The sequence below is a fragment of the Chelonoidis abingdonii genome, chromosome 3 (genome assembly GCF_003597395.2).
Source record: "Chelonoidis abingdonii isolate Lonesome George chromosome 3, CheloAbing_2.0, whole genome shotgun sequence".
Lineage (NCBI taxonomy): Eukaryota > Metazoa > Chordata > Testudines > Testudinidae > Chelonoidis > Chelonoidis abingdonii.
Genome location: NC_133771.1, coordinates 115,212,291 through 115,229,860, shown reverse-complemented (window position 1 = coordinate 115,229,860; position 17,570 = coordinate 115,212,291). Strand labels below are relative to the sequence as shown.

The window sequence follows — 17,570 nt, the reverse complement described above, 5'->3', positions numbered from 1 at the left end:
CATTATTATAATGCAATTTTGCCTTGCAGAGCTCATTAGCTGTGACGTCTGGTTGTCACGTGAGGTTTCTTCCCTACATGGTGTGAGAAATCTTGGTTTAACCTGGCTTATATCAGTTTTAACTCGCACCTGTAATTATAACCGTTTTAACCAACATAAGAAGTGTCACAGGTAAATTTGCATCAATTTGGTTGGAAATGCCGGTACTGTTCTCTGGGTCTCCGCGCTTTCTCTTCTCTGGGTAGGGTTCAGGGCGAAATATTGCTTGCCTCTTGAACCAGTTCTTAATCACTCCCTAGTGTTCCTTGGAGGAGGGGAGTGGAAGAGGAGGGACCTGGCCCGCCCTCTACTCAGGTCCAACCCAGGGGCCCTGGGGTTAGTGGTGAACTCCTTGACAGCGGTTTCTTCCCCTGGGTTACTTCCATCTCCATACGCGTCAGGCTTGTGAAGGGTGGCTTCCTTCGCCTCTCTTCTATAGCAAGGCCTGGCGCCCCTTACCTGGGTGTTTCTGTTGGCTCCCAATCCACCGCACAACTCCTCCAACCTTCTATTTCTCTCTGACAAACTCTTTCTCTCTGCAATCTGCAACGTCTGTGCCTCCAATCCAACCTTTCTCGCTTCACTACCACCCCTGCCCTGTCTGACTGAAGCAGGGGTTTATATCCCATGATTGGAGTCAGGTGCTCTAACTGGAGTCAGGTGCTCTAATTGGCCACAGCTGTTCTAGTTAATCTAAAGCAAACCTTCCTCCTTTGGCAGGGAATAAGGCCCCCTGCTAACACTCTTATGCTGCCCTCTGGCCATGCTGTATCACATTGGCTATATTATTTTAAAATCAATTTAAATTAACCAGTGCAAATTCTGTGTGTGGACAAACCCTAAGAGGTGTAAGGGAATTGGAACTGATTGGATTAGTAGCAGGAAGAGACAATGAGAAAAATCAGAAGGCTGCAAACAAATGAGGAAGAGGGGAGACAACAAGAGGAAAGACAGTGGAAAGAAACTGGGATAAAAGTCCCTTAGAAAGAATGCTGCTCACCATTTATAAGTAGCAAGCATGACCTCCAAAAAGAGGCATTTACAGCACCAAAAAGCAGAGTAACATGACCAATAGAAAAGGGTCTGCACACCAGAGCAAAGAGAGGAAAAGCTGAAAATAAACCCCTGAAATTGGAAAAGCCAAGGAGAAGAGCTGCAGGGAAACCAGGGTGCAATTCCTTTGAGCATTAAATACACTTGTAGATTGCATTTATATTTCAAACATTTTTTCACACATTCAAGCTAGATTTCAGATTCAAAGCCTCCAGCAAATTCAGCTTCTTCCATTTCATCAGTCCCAGTGTCTGCCTACATCTTCTCCCCATTGTCCCTGCAAGCTTTGAAAATGGATTCTACTGGGGGCTTGAGCAGCCTCCATAATCCTGAGGCTACCGTCTATGATGCCCCATCGTCTCACTATCAAAAACCTTCTTCTTGTATGCAATGCTACTATGTCCTGTATTTGGAGACAGAGGTCTGTAGAAGTTTCTCTCTCAGCAAGCAAGCCTGTAATGCTCCCACTTCTGTGCTAACATAAACGAAGCAGACAACAGTAGCCAATCAAAAGGTTGAATTCTGGCATGTAAAAAATCCAGAAACCTGACTACACACAAAATACAGAAGGCATATTAACTGACTAATGAACATTTAGTTCAGAACACAGTTTAAAAGTGCTATGAAGACTTTTTGTTCCATACAACTAAACACATGCTGGATAGAAAGGAACTAAATGTCAAGAGATACTTATTAAAACATATGCCACAAATAAAATTGGTAGAGCTTAGCTGAGTTTTTTATAAGGTACAAATGCAGTTCAGAAAGCTGTTTTCTAATGAGGAGAAATGTTCTTGTATTATATGCTTTGTTCTAAATTTACTTTATAAACTGTGAATATAATTCTGTTCAAAATAAATTTCTTCTCCATCCTTTAAAACAGATAAAGCCTCAGCAGATTCCAAGATTCTATTCTATTAAACTAGAAAAAAGACAACTAAGCACAACAAAGAACTAAATTGCCAATCTTGTTCATGGTGCAAAACACACAATAGTCCTCTTCTGGTAGCCTGAGCCAAAGATTAGATAGTAGAGCCAACAAATGAAATATACTGTTATCTTGGAGAGATCTAAGGCCAGATATACCTTCCACTGAATTGGTGAGAGCTGGATCACCATATCTACCTACCTTCAAGGAGCATAAGTCTATGATTTCCCATGGTCAATATTTTGATACTATATTACAATCCAGAACATATTTCACTCAAAGATGGTCTCTCAAAAAGTGACTGCTTTTCATAGTTCTTTCTTTGCATCAGCTTAGGACTCGGTGTGTGTACTCCTATTGCTTCCTCCTCGATTTGAGTTGTTTATTCCCACTGTTTATGCTTGCCCTTTATTTTACCCCCCACCTTCTGATAAATTAAAGATTAATGTAGTATGAAATCAAAATTGATCACAGCAGGGGTTTTGTGTCATCTTAGTTGTATCCCCCTTGCATCTCAGAGAGATATGAAAGTGGTTCCTGTGCAAAGTGAAGTGAAACCAGCATGGAGGACTTCAACAAACTTATTGATGGTTCAGTACAGACAAATGGATTGAACTCAACTGAATTTTGATGCTATTAAAAAGCTCTGAAATGTGGACTCCATCTCCTCTGGTTCCTGTTTTTTTACATTTTGATCACAACTCCGACACCAGTACTCTAAGCTTGTGTCTAGTACTGTGGTCCTTCTTTACAGACCTATGGTACTATTAAAGAAATAGGAAAATAAAGTATGCTAGTGTTCAGAGAGCTGGTCACAGGGAGTCGTTGCTTGAAATGATAGTTCTCTCTCTTTCTCTTTTTCTGTCCTGTAGCTTAGTTATTTTCCATTATTAGTGAGAAGAATATATTCAAACAAGTTATAAATGCAGAACTGTCATCATGATCATTCAATCCTTGTGACTCTTTGAGGCAAACTCTACCACTGGGAACAAGGACTACTCAAACTAACAGTGCCAATTATTAAAAAAATATTGCTCACAATCCTGCCAATTAAATAAAATGCACACTATATGGAGGGGTTGATGACAATCATGAACAGAGTTTCACAAAAGGCTACCCTATGAATAAATGAAAGACCCTATACTTTCACATACAGACTCCAGTGGCCATTTGACATATATTTGTGATTGATAATCAGTCATCCACAGATTTCTGGTCCACTTTTCGGGGGAGTGGGAATACACTTGCACCTCAGTTTGGGCAATAATGCAGTGCACTTCAAATGGGTAAGCACTGAAAGATGAGAAGCTGAAAGAGGGAGCTTTGGTCACACTGCTGCAGAATGACCTGCACCAAAAGGGAAGTACCTACAAAGCTACCTTCAGAGTGCAAGAGAGAACCTGAGAGGGTAGGTGGCTATTCTAGAGCTACCCCAGCCCTACACTCATTACCACAGACACGATGAAATAGCATTACATACCTTATTACAAATACAGCAATCTACTATAGGTCGAAAGAGAACAGGAGAAAGAGACAGACAGACACGTACGTACACACAATCAATTACTCACTTTGGATTTCCAGCACCTGGCTTTTTTCTTCGGAATATGCTGAGGAATGTGTTGGACCTACAAGGAGCCTTGCCATCCCCAACGTGCATACGCACCACATCTGAGGTAGTGAAGGCACTGCGGACATTCCTCTCAGGCTTGGCAATGATGATATACATCTTGGGAGTGAACATGCACCCCAGGGCCACTGTTACACTGAGGCTCACTGCAAAGCAAGTGGTGATGATCTTGTAGTTGCTCCCAAAATAAATAGGCACAAAAGCCAGCCAGATGATACAGGTGGTGTACATGGTGAAGGCAATGTACTTGGCCTCGTTAAAATTGGCCGGCACATTGCGAGTCTTGAAGGCATAATAAGTGCAGCTCATAATCAGGAGTCCATTGTAGCCCACTGGAGCCACCACACCCAGGTTGCTGGTGTTGCAGATCAGGAAGACTTCCTTGATGCTGGGGTAGGAGAGAATAGGCATAGGGGGCTCCATGATGATCAGTGTGACCACTAGCGTCAGCTGCACACTGATCAAAATGGAGGCGATGACCACCTGTGCCCAAGCACTCATGAAGTGTGGCTTGCGGGTGCAAATCTTCTTCTTGCTCCCTGCCAGGATGCGTGCAATGCGGTTGGTTTTAGTCACAAGGGCAGAGTAGCACATGGCAGAGGAGAGTCCCACCAGAAGGCGCTGGAGGTAGCAGGAAGTGACGGTGGGCTTAGCTATAAGGGTGAAAGGGCAGATATAACCCAGAAAGATGCCAGCAAGTATAATGTAGCAGAGCTCCCGGCTGGAGGATTTGACAACAGGGGTGTCCCTGTAGAGCACAAAGATAAGGGTGACAAACATGGTGACCAGAATCCCCAGGCAGGAGAAGACCACAGCCACAATAGACTCTATATTGCTCCACTCGAGATACTTTACAGTGATGGGTTCACAGCCTGTAGTGTACAGAAAAGAAACAAAGTGTTAGAAGGGTATCTGATAGAAGGATAAACTACTTTTCTGAATCCCAGACTAAAGTACAAACATCAGCATAAACCAGTGTGGAATGGATTATTTCACTCATTTTACAGATGACTGAACTAAAGCACAGAAAGTTTAAGATTAAATACATTAAAAAGCATCCATTAATTTGAGGTGTCCTTATTGCACTGGGCACCAAAAACAAACTCCAGAATTAGTGGAGTCTTTTTACAATTTTTGTTTAAGTGACTTTCCAAGGGAACAGAACAATTCAGAGGCTGAGTTGTGAACAAGTCCTTGCTGCTAAGACCAGCACCCTCACCCTAACTAAAACAACAGCGAAGTGCTGGTTATCAACGGTTTTGGGCAGGGATCGGAAGATCTCATGGGAAGTGCAAGGCTTTCAAACTTTGCAAACTATTTTGTGTGTTTGCAAAACTAATGTAATTTTAACTCATGTATTTTTCAAGGGGTGATTTTATAAGATTTTATAAGAAAAAATAAAGGCAAGCCTATTTATTTGGGATAGAAACCCCGCTATAAGCTAGACTAGAACAACTGAGTATCCCCATATGATTGATAGATATGTAACCGTGTGTGTGTGTGTGTGAGTGTGTGTATATACATATATGTATGACATATATGCACATTTTCATTAAAATGTTTGTCTTATTGTTTGTCTATTTACCCTTTTCCAGATATTTGCTCTATTTTTTCTCTATATTTTCATTAGATTTTTTCTCTTTCTGCTCCTTCACACTTCTGCTCCTCTAACTATAACATGAATTCAATGCCATTACAGTCAAATCCACAATGTGTGTGTGTATTTGAAAATAGGCATGAAGGATATCACCTAATCCTAGTAAAAAAGAAGTAGCTGTAAGAAATGGGGCTTACTTTGGTTAGGATTTTCACAAGCCAGAGTTAAAGGAAACTTTGTGGCTGCTGACCTAGTTGGTCTCTAGGTGCTACCACTCTCTAAATTACATACTAAAAACTACAACTAAATTAAAAGAATGGCTGAAAGTCAAACACTCAAAAGACAGAAAGTGCCAGAATTACAGCAGGCAACCTTCATTTTGACAACCTACACCCTCCAGCCTGTCTTCTTTTCAGTCCCAGTCCTCCCTGTCCACCTCAATTCCTCTTAATAGTCTTTTGCTCGCCCCCACCTCATTCAGATCTGTGTCCATGTTCCAGTTTCCCGGTCCACGTCCACTCTTTGTCCCAGTCTATAATCCTCTCCTCAAACTTCATACCCCAGTGCCTCCCTCCATGCAACCTGGCTCCTCATCTTAACCTCACCTGCACCCTGACCCTGTAATCGAAGTTGTGCTCTGACTCTTCAACAGCTGTACAATCAAGTTGAGTTGTTTCTCTTTCTCCTCTTCCCTGCTTGTGGACCAGCAAAAGGTAGCATTGACAGCACAGGAGAGATAGTCTGGCTGCTCTCAGTTTTGATGTCTAGCACTGCACTGCACTGGCCCTGGGCGCTGAGAAGACCAATCGTCGGAAAAGTCCTTCTCAACCCCTGAAGTCCTGGGATGGAGCATGTTCGGTTCAGATGGAATCTTCAGAGAGGTTTTTACTGAGCATGTGCACACTGAGATTTCCAGAGACTCATAATGTGATCAAATTTAGTTGGATAGGAAAACGAATCAGATGCCACTGCTACCAAATTTCAAGTCCCTGCTCCATAGTGTGTGTGTGTGTGGGGGGGGTCTCACTGAAACAGATGTAAGCATTTTTTAACATGGCCAAACCAACATATTTTCCCTAACTTTATTTTGAAAAACAGCTGCACCATATTTGCTGAAATTTTCCAAAAAAAAATACAGACCAAAGCAAAAAAATTCAGTCTGAGGCAGACACATGGCATGGACAATTTCAGCCTGAATAGTTAACGGCTGGCTAATTGATGAGCAAATGAAAAGAGGGGTTTATAGGAGAAAGCATTGGGTAGCCTTAAACACAGGTGGCACTATCTGCACTGCCTATAACAGCAGCAATGGCAATGCTAATTTTTGCAGCTGGAGGAGCTGGTTTAAAAGAAAAGCAAATGTACTCAAAGCTCATGTGGTGAGTGATGAGCACTTCTCGCCACGTATTCGGGTGAAATGTAATTGAAAATAAAGATTTTAATTAGATTTGAAAGCCCGTTGCCAATAGCCACAGCAGCATTGAGAAAAAGAAGTAGAATCAGCTACCATTTTGCTTTTATAATAGATTAACTGTCAGAAGCAACTGAGCATTTTGATTAATATTAAACAAAGCTCTTTTCTTGATTGGTATGCCAGTACTTCAGCACTGTTATGGGCACTAGAAGAGTTAATATGTAATGTGTAATCTAGATTTAGCAACACTAAGCCACATTCTCATTCCTCCAGCATAGGTAACATATTCAATGCCTCGGCCCCAATTCGACATAGCATTTAAACACACACAGCTTTAAGTCTATAAGACACAGAAACCTGTTTAGAAACACTGGTGCAATTTCTGTGTTCAGCCAAGCCCTAAGAGCCACAACATGCTCTGTGTGGGCTGAATACATTCCACAACACCCATCCCCAACCATGAACTGCTCACATTAGTGGAGTGCTTTGACTGGCATCTGAATGAGAGGGACATGGGGAGGGAAGCTGTGTAAAGCAAGACAAAGACAGACAGAAAAGATATGCAGTGAACTATGAACCATTTCTCAGGACAGAAGGCTAATAGATTTTTGATTTTTTTAAAATGATATTCATATTATAAGACCAACAATACACTCCAGAGGTGTTTCCTGAGATCATTAATACATGTCTCAGGCAACTGAAAGCATAAGCCATTTACGATGAATATTGTAATAGCCCCATAAAACTACTTGTCTTTTCTTGTTTTATTGCTTAATTAAAAGGTGGAAGAACCTGGCCTTTCTAGCTCTGACATTTGTTCCCTTTCCATAAATTCTAATAAGATAAATGATATCACTTGTCAAAAGGAGGTTCCCAGCAAGAGGCCCCAAAATATTGATTTAATTAATTTGAGAAAAAATACTGTTTATATAGTTCATGGTGAGAAATTCTCCCTATCCTGTGACTCCTATTCTACTGGGCAAACTTGCCTGTGAGGAGATTTTCTGTAAACCATTTGACAGTTAAAAAAAAAAAGATTGAAAGTCGTTAAGCCTTTAAAGTGGAATAACAGGGACCTTGAGAAATATGTCTAAGGAAATAATATACTAGACATTTGGGGAACTTTAAAAGAAGGGGAGGATTTCAGAACCTTCTTCTGTGAGGGAAGCAGCCGAGAACCATACATATTTGTATCATCTAAGATTTAAAGGGAATGGAAAAAGTAACCTTCAATGCAATATGATAATATCTGTGCCTAGCTTACATGGTGATTGGTGAAGTATAAAAACAACAGAAAAACACCAAGATTTTAAAAAGCACATTTGATGGGAGCAATGCTTGCAAGGAAAGAGCATTCCATCTTAAGTGGTTAAAATAAGCACTACATGCCAGAATTTAGTTAAACCAAATGACTTTTTATATAGGATGGGTTGACATTTCTTCAGATTTTCTGAATAGGTTTGCACTTATTTATTGCATTTCAAGAAAACAGCTGTAAGATTTTTTTAAAAAAATATCTCAACTGAACAGGAAGAAATTGCTAGTGATGCTGGCAGCCATTTTGGTTTATATTTTTTGTACCACATGTTCTCTGGGAAAACATTAGGTGGTTGCATTGTAGTTTGGCTGCTGTTGTTTTAAAATCAAATCTTCTTGTAGAGATGGGATCCCCACAGACAGCAAACAAAAAACACAAAATGACCTGCTACACTGGAATGAAAAAACCATCAGCAGATTGCAACAGTCTCTGAGGTTTTTGCAGCACTGATAATGGAGACCTTTTCTTAGCCTGTTTTTGGCAGTGGTTGTCATTTTGAGATTCTCTCTTAGAATCTGTTTTGAGCAGCTGTAGCACTGGCTTTCACCTGAGTGCATACTGATCTTTCACAATGCCCTTGCTTTGCTTCTTTACTGAGAAGTTCCTGTTTTTGCACTGCACAAACTAGAAAAAAGTAGATCAAGTTTTCCAGGTCATTACCATTTTCAAAAATTATTTTAGCTGGGTAGATCATCAATTCCCCACACTACAAAAAATAAAAAAACAAAACAAAAAAACAAAAATCAAACAAAAAAAACCCCAAGCCTTGCTCTGTTATATTGCATAATGCAACGTCTCTTGGAAATGTATTTTCAGTAACCAGATAAACAGTACTTTGACCCATGCATGAAGACCACTGGTGACATCTTGTTGCCAGAAAGTTTTATTAAAGGCCAGAAATATGACCACGTTCGAGCACATATCACTTTATTTCCTCACTTTGTGATCAATGTGTTTTCTTACCCTGTAAAAATACCATCCTGTTGCTCAATACACAAAGAGAAGACATTTAGCAGAAGGGGCACTAATAGACACTGGCCGCTCGGTGAAGTGTCAGCAATCCAAAGCAGTTGCAAATCTAGTTTAACTAGCCAGCTAGTCAGGGTTACAGCTGCTTTGTGTTGCTGAGGTGGCTAAATCAGTGTGAATATCCTGACGAATCTGGTCCCCCATAAATTCATAGATGTCAATGTCACAAGGGGCCATTTTGATCATCTTGTCTGACCTCCTGTATAACACAGGTCATAGAACTTGCCCAAAATATTGTCTAGAGCATATTTTTTAAAAAAACATCCAATCTTGATCTAAAAAGGTCCAGTGATGGAGAATCCACAAGAACTTCTGGTAGCTTATTCCAGTGGTTAATTACCCTCACTTTCAAAAATTTGTGCCTAATTTCAAGTCTGAATTTGTGTAGCTTCAGTTTCCAGCCACTGGATCAGGTTATATCTTTCTTTGGTAGTCTGAAGAGCTCATTATTAAATATTTATTCCCGATACGGATACTTAAAGACTGTAATCAAGTCACCCCTTAACTGTCTCTTTGTTAAGCTAAATAGATTGAGCTCCTAGAATCTAACACTACAAGGCATGTTTTCTAATCCTTTAATCATTCTTGGGGCTCTTCTCTGAGCTTTCTCCAATTTATCAACATCCTTCAACTGTGGGCACCAGAAACTGACTCAGTATTCCAGGAGTGGTCTCACCATTGCCAAAAACAAAGATAAAATAATCTCTCTACTCTTGCTCGAGATTCCCCTATTTAAGCCTCCCAGGATCACATTAGTTCTTTTGGCCACTGCATCACACTGGAAGCTCATGTTCAGCTGATTATCCACCTTGACCCCTAAATTTTAGAGTTGGTGGGCCTGATTCACCACTGCAGAGCCCAGCCCAGGAACAGATGTCTCGGACAGGTGCTTGCATCTCACCAGCCACCAGATGGCAGCTAGCTCACCCACCAGCACAGATTAGAATAGCCTAGAGGACTGCCCTAACTTGTAACCCAGCTGTAGAGTAGCCATGGTGGAGACATGCTCTAGCCACATCCCATTCCAACACTATCACTCCCCAGAACTTCCCTGACATTTCCCGTGTGCTGAGGACTCCCATGCAGGCAGGGTTGGGGTGGGATGGTGCTCTGCATCTGCTGTGCCTGGGGATACTCCTGTGGAAATGTGGGGAAAGACATGGAAGTTTTGCAAAACAGCCACAAATCCCTGATAGGATGCTCCATGTTGTAAGCTGGAATGAACTGACATGATGTCAAGTAAATCAGCTAGTGCACTTGGCTCCTGCAATGTCACTGGTAAAAAAACAGCAATGATTGTACTGTAATTAATTAATTACTAACATTGGCAGTTTTATCAACGTTCATGTAAACTGAACATGTGTGACAGTGATAGAATGTGTCATTTCCCCCTGTAAATATTTGTGAGCATACATTAATACTCACCTGGCCCTGCTTCCTCACACTATACAGAGTAAAGCCAGAGGGTGCATCCATGGAGAGATCTACATTTTACAGGTCTTTGTGTTTAAAACGCCCTTTTAATATTCTGACTTACTCCTTATACACAACCACACACTTGTCTTCCTGCAGCTGTTAAGTGAGAATGTGTATGCAAGGGCTATTTCCCTACCTGTCAGGTCAGCATTAGGCCACCAGCCCAAGTCACAGGCTTTGCACGTGAACTCGTCCTGCACAAATTCATTTTCCTTGCAAGGGGTGCAAATCCAGCAGCAGCTCACTTCCCCTTTCCTTATAACCTGCAACACAAAATTACCCTCAGACAGGATCCTTTCTAAGAAGGCACATGAATCTCCACAGCAGGCCCGCACCACCTACAGTGTTGTAAAGCAGTGCAATATGAGCACTGGCGATGGGAAGTGTCTAAGGCTGGATGAATATTAAAAGCTGAAGACCTATTTGTACCCCTTTGGTCTAAAACCTGTGCTTGAACTCTCACAAGAATAAGCTCTCTCAGGATGTTTCCAGTGTCACTTCTTCTAGGTTAGAAATATGAAAGCAGCTTCTCTTGCAGTGCATCTGAATTTCTGCTTCCTTTCTTAGTTTGAATAAGAAAATATACACACACCCAGAAAGTGTTATATTTTAAATTAAACTTCCAAAGAAGTTTGATTTGAGGGATAGGTGAGTCTGCAAACTGATCCTGGGGCATATAATGTGTGGGGGCAAACATGCAGTTGCAGATTAAATACGATCCAGGTGACAACGGAATGGAAAGAATGAATTGTGGATATTGCTGGCCAAAGTACTCTGCAGCAGACTTTTACTCCGTTTACCCCTCTTCCAGGATCTTCCCTGTCATTCACATGCAGAGTTGCAAAATGCAAAATGTTGGTTTTTATTGAGTTTTGTACAGAAACTTCAAGTTTTTTTTGCAATCTATGGAGAGAGAGAGTCCACTTGACTTCGGTGGGAGCTAGATCAAGCTGTGTGTGCGCGTGCGTGTGTGTGTATTCATATACACACACACATATATACATGGACACACTGTATAATCTCAAAACTCTTCTTTAGGGATGGATAGTATCTTTAGCAGTCAATGAATGTTGACATTGTCCCTCCAAACATTTTGTATGTTTTATGAAGCCAGATTGGAAGGGAGAAGGCAAGTGTACTTATTTACACATTTTGAATTTAATTAGAAATGGAAAACTGTTTTGGGAGGTTGGTTTTCCTCAGTGGGAGCATCTTCCCCATGTAAACTAACTGTGCCCACATTATTGTGATACTGCTTAAATTTGTCTTTATGCCACCTGGACATGGCAGGTGGCAAATTACCTGTAGCTGGATATGAGTGCTATTATTTGGTAAACAGATAGAGATTTCATTTGTGTTTCTACACTTCCTGTGGTAAGCATAGGGTACAAACAGATAAACATCTTTTTTTCTTTCAGGTGCTGTTGACAGGACAAAAATTTTACTCCTGCAGTACATACCACTTTAAAAATCAGCCCCCCCAAGAGAATTGCAGTTATAATAAGTACTGGGTAATGACAAAAATAATCATGTTGTTCTTATTGTTACATTTTACAACAGTGGCACAAGCTGAAATTTGATTCTATTTCAATAGCACTAGAACTGTTTAAATAACTGTAGAATTTTCAATAAGTATAAACCCCCAAAAGTACACTCACAAGTTAGTATTTGCATACATTGGGTACACTAGAACCTCAGAGTTACGAACACCAGAGTTATGAACTGACCAGTCAACCACACATTTCATTTGGAACCGGAAGTACCCAATCAGGCAGCAACAGAGACAAGGGAAAAAAAAAAAAAAAAAGCAAATACAGTACAGTACCGTTAACTTAAACTCTTAAAAAGTAAAGGGAAAGCAGCAGTTTTCTTCTTCATAGTAAAGTCTCAAAGCTGTATTAAGTCCATGTTCAGTTGTAAACTTTTGAAAGAACAACAATAACATTTTGTTCAGAGTTAGGAACATTTCAGAGTTACAAACAACATCCATTCCTGAGGTGTTTGTAAATTTCAGGTTCTATTGTATTTGATTTGAAGGTATAGATACAGAAGCACATGTGCTAGTACATTTTTGCATAAGAAATAGGCTTTGACTTCTTGTAAATGTTGATCTATGAGTCTTTATATAGTCTTGCCTTTTTATACACTTATTATAACTGAAAAGTAAAGAAATTCTAAGCCAGACCTTTTCATCAATCTGTTTGCTCAAACCTGGTGAAAAAAATGTAGGCCTGTTATTCATCTCTCATTAATATGGATCTTCCTGGATACATAATATAGAGAAAAACTCCTGAGATGTACCTTAATTTGACCCTTCAAACAAGGTTCACTGCACACTGACCGGACCATTCCACTTTTGTTCATCTGAATCCTGAAATCATCAATATTCAACACCCCTTCATGCCAGGTTCCAATGAGTACATAGTCATAACTGTTGGGCTCTATGTACTGCAGATTCATGATGTCATACCTGGGAAGCGAAAGCAGAGAGAACAGTGGAGCCTCCTGGACACAAGTATTAAATCTGTTGACTCTCCTTCTTCATGGAAACCAGCTAATTCATGATTTCTGCTCCAAAGACTCTAAAATCTTTGAGGAGCTACCAACTTCTTCATTATTCAATATCGCCAACCCCAAGATTTCAAAAATCTGAGCCAGACCCCCCAAAATCATGAGGATAACTTAAAAATAATGAGTTTTATAAAAGTAATACATTTTTGAGTTATTTTTCTTTGCCTTCTGGATTCAGAACCTTTAGGGTTACATTTGGGTCACATTTTCACGCTTTTTTCTGCAATGATGAGGGCTAGAAATTTAATTTAATAATGAAAGTTGCGATTCTCATGTAATCACTTGACTCCAGAGGCTGGTGCTTTAAAAATTCCCACCAAATACTGAGAGACTTGTGATAAAAATAACCAGAGTTGGCACCACTAATTTCTACTATTTACTGGTAGGTATCCTCCAAGGGCTAGATTGTGCCTTTTATGCACAACCCTCAGTAAGGTGCAGTGTCTAACTGTGCTGTCCCAGAAGGAACTGTATCTTGGAGAATACGGCTCCTCATAAGACAATCTCCACTTGTTCTGGATGGAAAGTCCTTTGCTAAAGCCTTTTTCAGGGCGCAACATATTGACCTCCCTTGCAGACATCCAATCTCCAGTGACGTCTGGGGGAGAGGGAGTCCAGGCTCTGCCTACTTCCCATTTCTCCTCAGTTGCTAACTCCGAGACCAGGTGGGGAGTATGTACCCTTTGTGTTCCTCCAGCTCCTGGAGGTAAGATTTGTGTAGGCCTAATGTGACCACACAAAGGGGCAACAGTAGGCGAGGGGAAATCTTTACACTCACTAATTTCCTTGTGTGGTGACATTAAGGCTAGTCACAATCTAGCCCTGCATTAGGGCACTATGGTGTTATGGATTCCGGAATCATCACCTAATGAATATATTCAAACTAAACAAACAAGAGTGACATAAATTATATTTAAAAAAAACCCCAAACAAACAAAAAAACAGATTTAACAATTAACATAAGGTAGCCTTGCAAGACTGTCAGGCAAGACACAAAAATCTGCTTTCCCACCAAAGGAAAGAGAACAGAATTTCCCAAGGCTGATATAAAGGAATAACGCAGCTTTTGTAAACCCTCAGCCACCCATCTTCAGCCTCCACCATCACACCCTGTCATCCCTGTGTGCTGGGTCTGATGTGTGAAAGTCTTTTACTGCTAATTGTTTTGCTCCTGCTTTCTCTCCCTGCCTGTAGTTTGTGCAAAGTGATGATTAACCACTGTAATTTCATGGGGGAAAATAAGCAGGAGTGATGGAATGAACAGAGGAGAGCAGCACAAGGAGGAGGAACCACAAGTGAGGATAGACAGACAGGTTGGCTCTTGAGAGATGGGGAAGCAGATAATTGTGGGTGGCAGGCGGGGGAGTGTTTTGATCTAAGTGGGGAGGGGAGTTGAGAAAAGGCTGCAACTGGAAATTGTGATTTGGACTGGAAATTGAGAAATATGTGCTGCTTTCTAAGGCTGAGAGTCCCTGCCTTAGTTTTCTATGTGATTGTTTCAGTTCTCTCAGACTGAATCTTTACATTTATAGTGAGGTGAGAATGTTTGTTTTATTCTGAAGTGTTACTAATGTATATAGGCTACATAATGAAGGGCACACAGGAGTCTGTGCCCTTAGTAACAGTTAGGAATAGGTGGCTGGTTCTGGATAAAGGGCTCATCACACCCAAATCTTTTTCTTTTCCCCTCAGAGGTTCAAATAAATAAAATCTGGTTTGCTGGTTTAAAAAAATTCAGATACCTTTGCAGTTCCATGTGCATGAGCCTCCGAGCCTCTATCTGCCTGCCTCTCATTATCTTCTTGCTTTGCATATCTTTGGCGGTATATGGTCTTTTCTAGAGACTTTTCAGAGAAGCTGGATCCATTATAACTGTGCTTATGTAGGACCCAATCCTGCAATTACATTTGCGTGGGCAGACCCTTTTGCCAATACTGAGCTCCATGGAAGTCAGTGGGGCTCCATGTGAGTGTGACACCCTGAGACTCCCATATTTCTTAGGTAATCTACCTTGATCTATACACTTATTACTTATAATCACTCAAAATCTGTCTTGCTGTAGTTAATATATTTGTATTACATATTTTACCCAAAAATAGTGTGGTTTGAGTGAAGTGCTTGGAAAAATCTTAGCTCAGTTAACAAAAGCTGGTGCAGGTCCACTTTTCTTTGCAGAAGTAGTGGACTGGGTAATAAACTTACAGCGGTCAGGCTTTTGACCAGGGCAGGATGGTATAGTTCAGGGGTACAAGGCTAGGGAGCAGTGGGGGATTGGCTGGGGCCTCTCTATTGTTGGTTCATGAGTGGCTGGCAAGAGCATTCATGTAACTTAGCTGCGGGTGTTCCTGCCTGTGAACGTTTGTGTGAGTGCAGGACCTGGAGGGGACGGCAACTTGTCACAGTATCACAGTGTGAGTGGGAGCCCAGGTTGGTGAGACAGAGGGCTCAGCAGTACCCCAGTTCCAAGTTGCACCCTGGGAATGCCCGTCACAGTGGGCAGATCATGTATGAGGCGCGACTCACTTCAGAACAGCTCTGTATATGTACAGAGGTCCATCTGTGTTGCTGCAGAATGAGAGTTTTGGTTGCTAATTAAAAAGGAGTCTAGAAAAGGGACCCATTTCAAGGTAATCAGGAGGCAATTCCTCCCCACTTCCCTGTTCTTATAAAGGGAGAATATGAAAAAGGAACAAATTCTGATGTTCAATAGCTTTGTGTATAAACTGTGCGGTACTGCATGAAGCAGTATCCTCAGAGTCCATTATAATGTAGATGTGATATACATGAGTATAAATGAGCATTAGTAGTTATCTCCTGCTAGAGAGCAGAACCTATTTGTTTCCTATTATCACCTTGAATTAGACAGACGTATAATCATGTATTCTGTACTGGCACGTCAATCTCTGGGAGGGAGACAGAAGATTATTAAAGGCTCGCGTTGCCTTCATAGAACTTTGAGTCTATATAGGTGGTTTGCTTTTATATCTTATCTCAGCATGTGCTAAGTCTTGACTGATGTTGCATTAATGCTAGTTTATACCATGTAATGTGGTTTTTTTAAGTTTCATCTTAACTATCCCTATTGTGCTTATGTTTCTAAGTATCCTCCTTCATATCATTATTAGCCAGCTGTCAATGTATACAGTATGCAAACGGAAATCTCTTACAAAATCTTACACATGGAAAGTTTTAGCAGTGCTTGAAGTTTTAAGTCATAATGAGATCTACCAGACATGCTGAGTGAACAGATAATTGGGTAGGAAGTTTATTTCTTCTTTTCTTTTCTTTTCTTTTCTATATATGCATGCACAAAAGTTCTGCTCTGAATACGCGGAAATGAGGTTTGGGGTATTGTTGAGTTGTTTCCCTCCACCCACACATTGGTATCAATGTTTGTCTCAAACTTGTTTAAAAAAAATCTCAGCCAGCTGTAACAAAGCAGAGAAATTTCCAGCCAAAAAGGAATTTGAAAAAGCTGTGAGCCATTGAAAAATGAGGGCAATTAAGGAAGTTGGATCTCATCCTTAAATATGGCAGCACTAATTATACCTATTATAATATATTACATGCAATATGCTACAATAAAACAATCTTAAGGCTGCAAAGTCAGGTGTTAAGAAACTCTAAGACTAGAACCCATTATTTTCCTGACTCCCAATCAGGTGCACCATTCGTTGAGTCAAAGGGGAGATGGAGTGAGAGGAGGGAGGAGGGGCTTCTGCATTCTTGCTACTCCCCTACCATTTCCCATTCTGGAGCTGTAGTTTTTGACTATCATTTCGAAGGCTCATGGCATACTCACTGCAGATGAAATATTCAGAGATTTTACCAGTAAATCCCCAATAATCTCTACTGAGTAAGTCCAAGTGAGGCTTTCAACTTGACCAAGTCTGAGTGGTTTTCCATGGAGACAGCAAAAGGCATTCTCTGACTCTCCCACTATCCTGTCAGATCTCAAACATTTGCTACCAAGCAGGGAAACATGAGAGCTCTTCAAAGACAGAGGCGGTGGGACGCAGAGAGGAGGAATAGTTGAACCTGTTTTTTTCTGTGCTCATTATCAGAAATGGCCCAAAGTTTTTCATTAAACCATTTAAAAAATATATTCAGAGTAAGACAGAAAATATGTCTAGGAAAATTTCAGACAAGTGGATAAAGTTGGATAGAGTTATAAGAAAATAGAAAGCATTAGGCAACCTTAACTATGGACGATGCAATATCTCCGTCTACAGTTACAGTCAGTGATGGCTTACAAGCATCAATAGTTAAAGGATTTTGTAAATAAAATACAGTATAAATGTTAGTGTTCAAGACAGGAATCTTGTTCTTTTCGGTCTTGTAGGGGTTTATTTATTTATTTACACAACAATACTGCAAACTAAGCCCTGGTCTACACTACACGTTTATACTGAATTTAGCAGCGTTAAACTGAATTAACCTTGCACCTGTCCACACAACGAAGCCCTTTATTTTGATATAAAGGGCTCTTGATACCGATATCTGTACTCCTCCCCG

At 40.7% G+C, this 17,570-nt stretch overlaps 1 protein-coding gene across 2 annotated transcripts in view; it reads right to left on the bottom strand.

Annotated features, from left to right (window-relative positions):
* Window positions 1-17,570, bottom strand: part of GRM1 (glutamate metabotropic receptor 1) — a 291,902-nt gene that overhangs the window by 58,532 nt on the left and 215,800 nt on the right. For both annotated transcript variants that reach the window (XM_032794554.2, XM_032794533.2), the window contains exons 6-8: window positions 12,786-12,954; window positions 10,621-10,747; window positions 3,592-4,522 (exon numbers count right to left, since the gene is read on the bottom strand). In XM_032794554.2, the coding sequence (XP_032650445.1) occupies window positions 3,592-4,522; window positions 10,621-10,747; window positions 12,786-12,954 (1,227 nt within the window). The remainder of the gene's footprint in view (window positions 1-3,591; window positions 4,523-10,620; window positions 10,748-12,785; window positions 12,955-17,570) is intronic.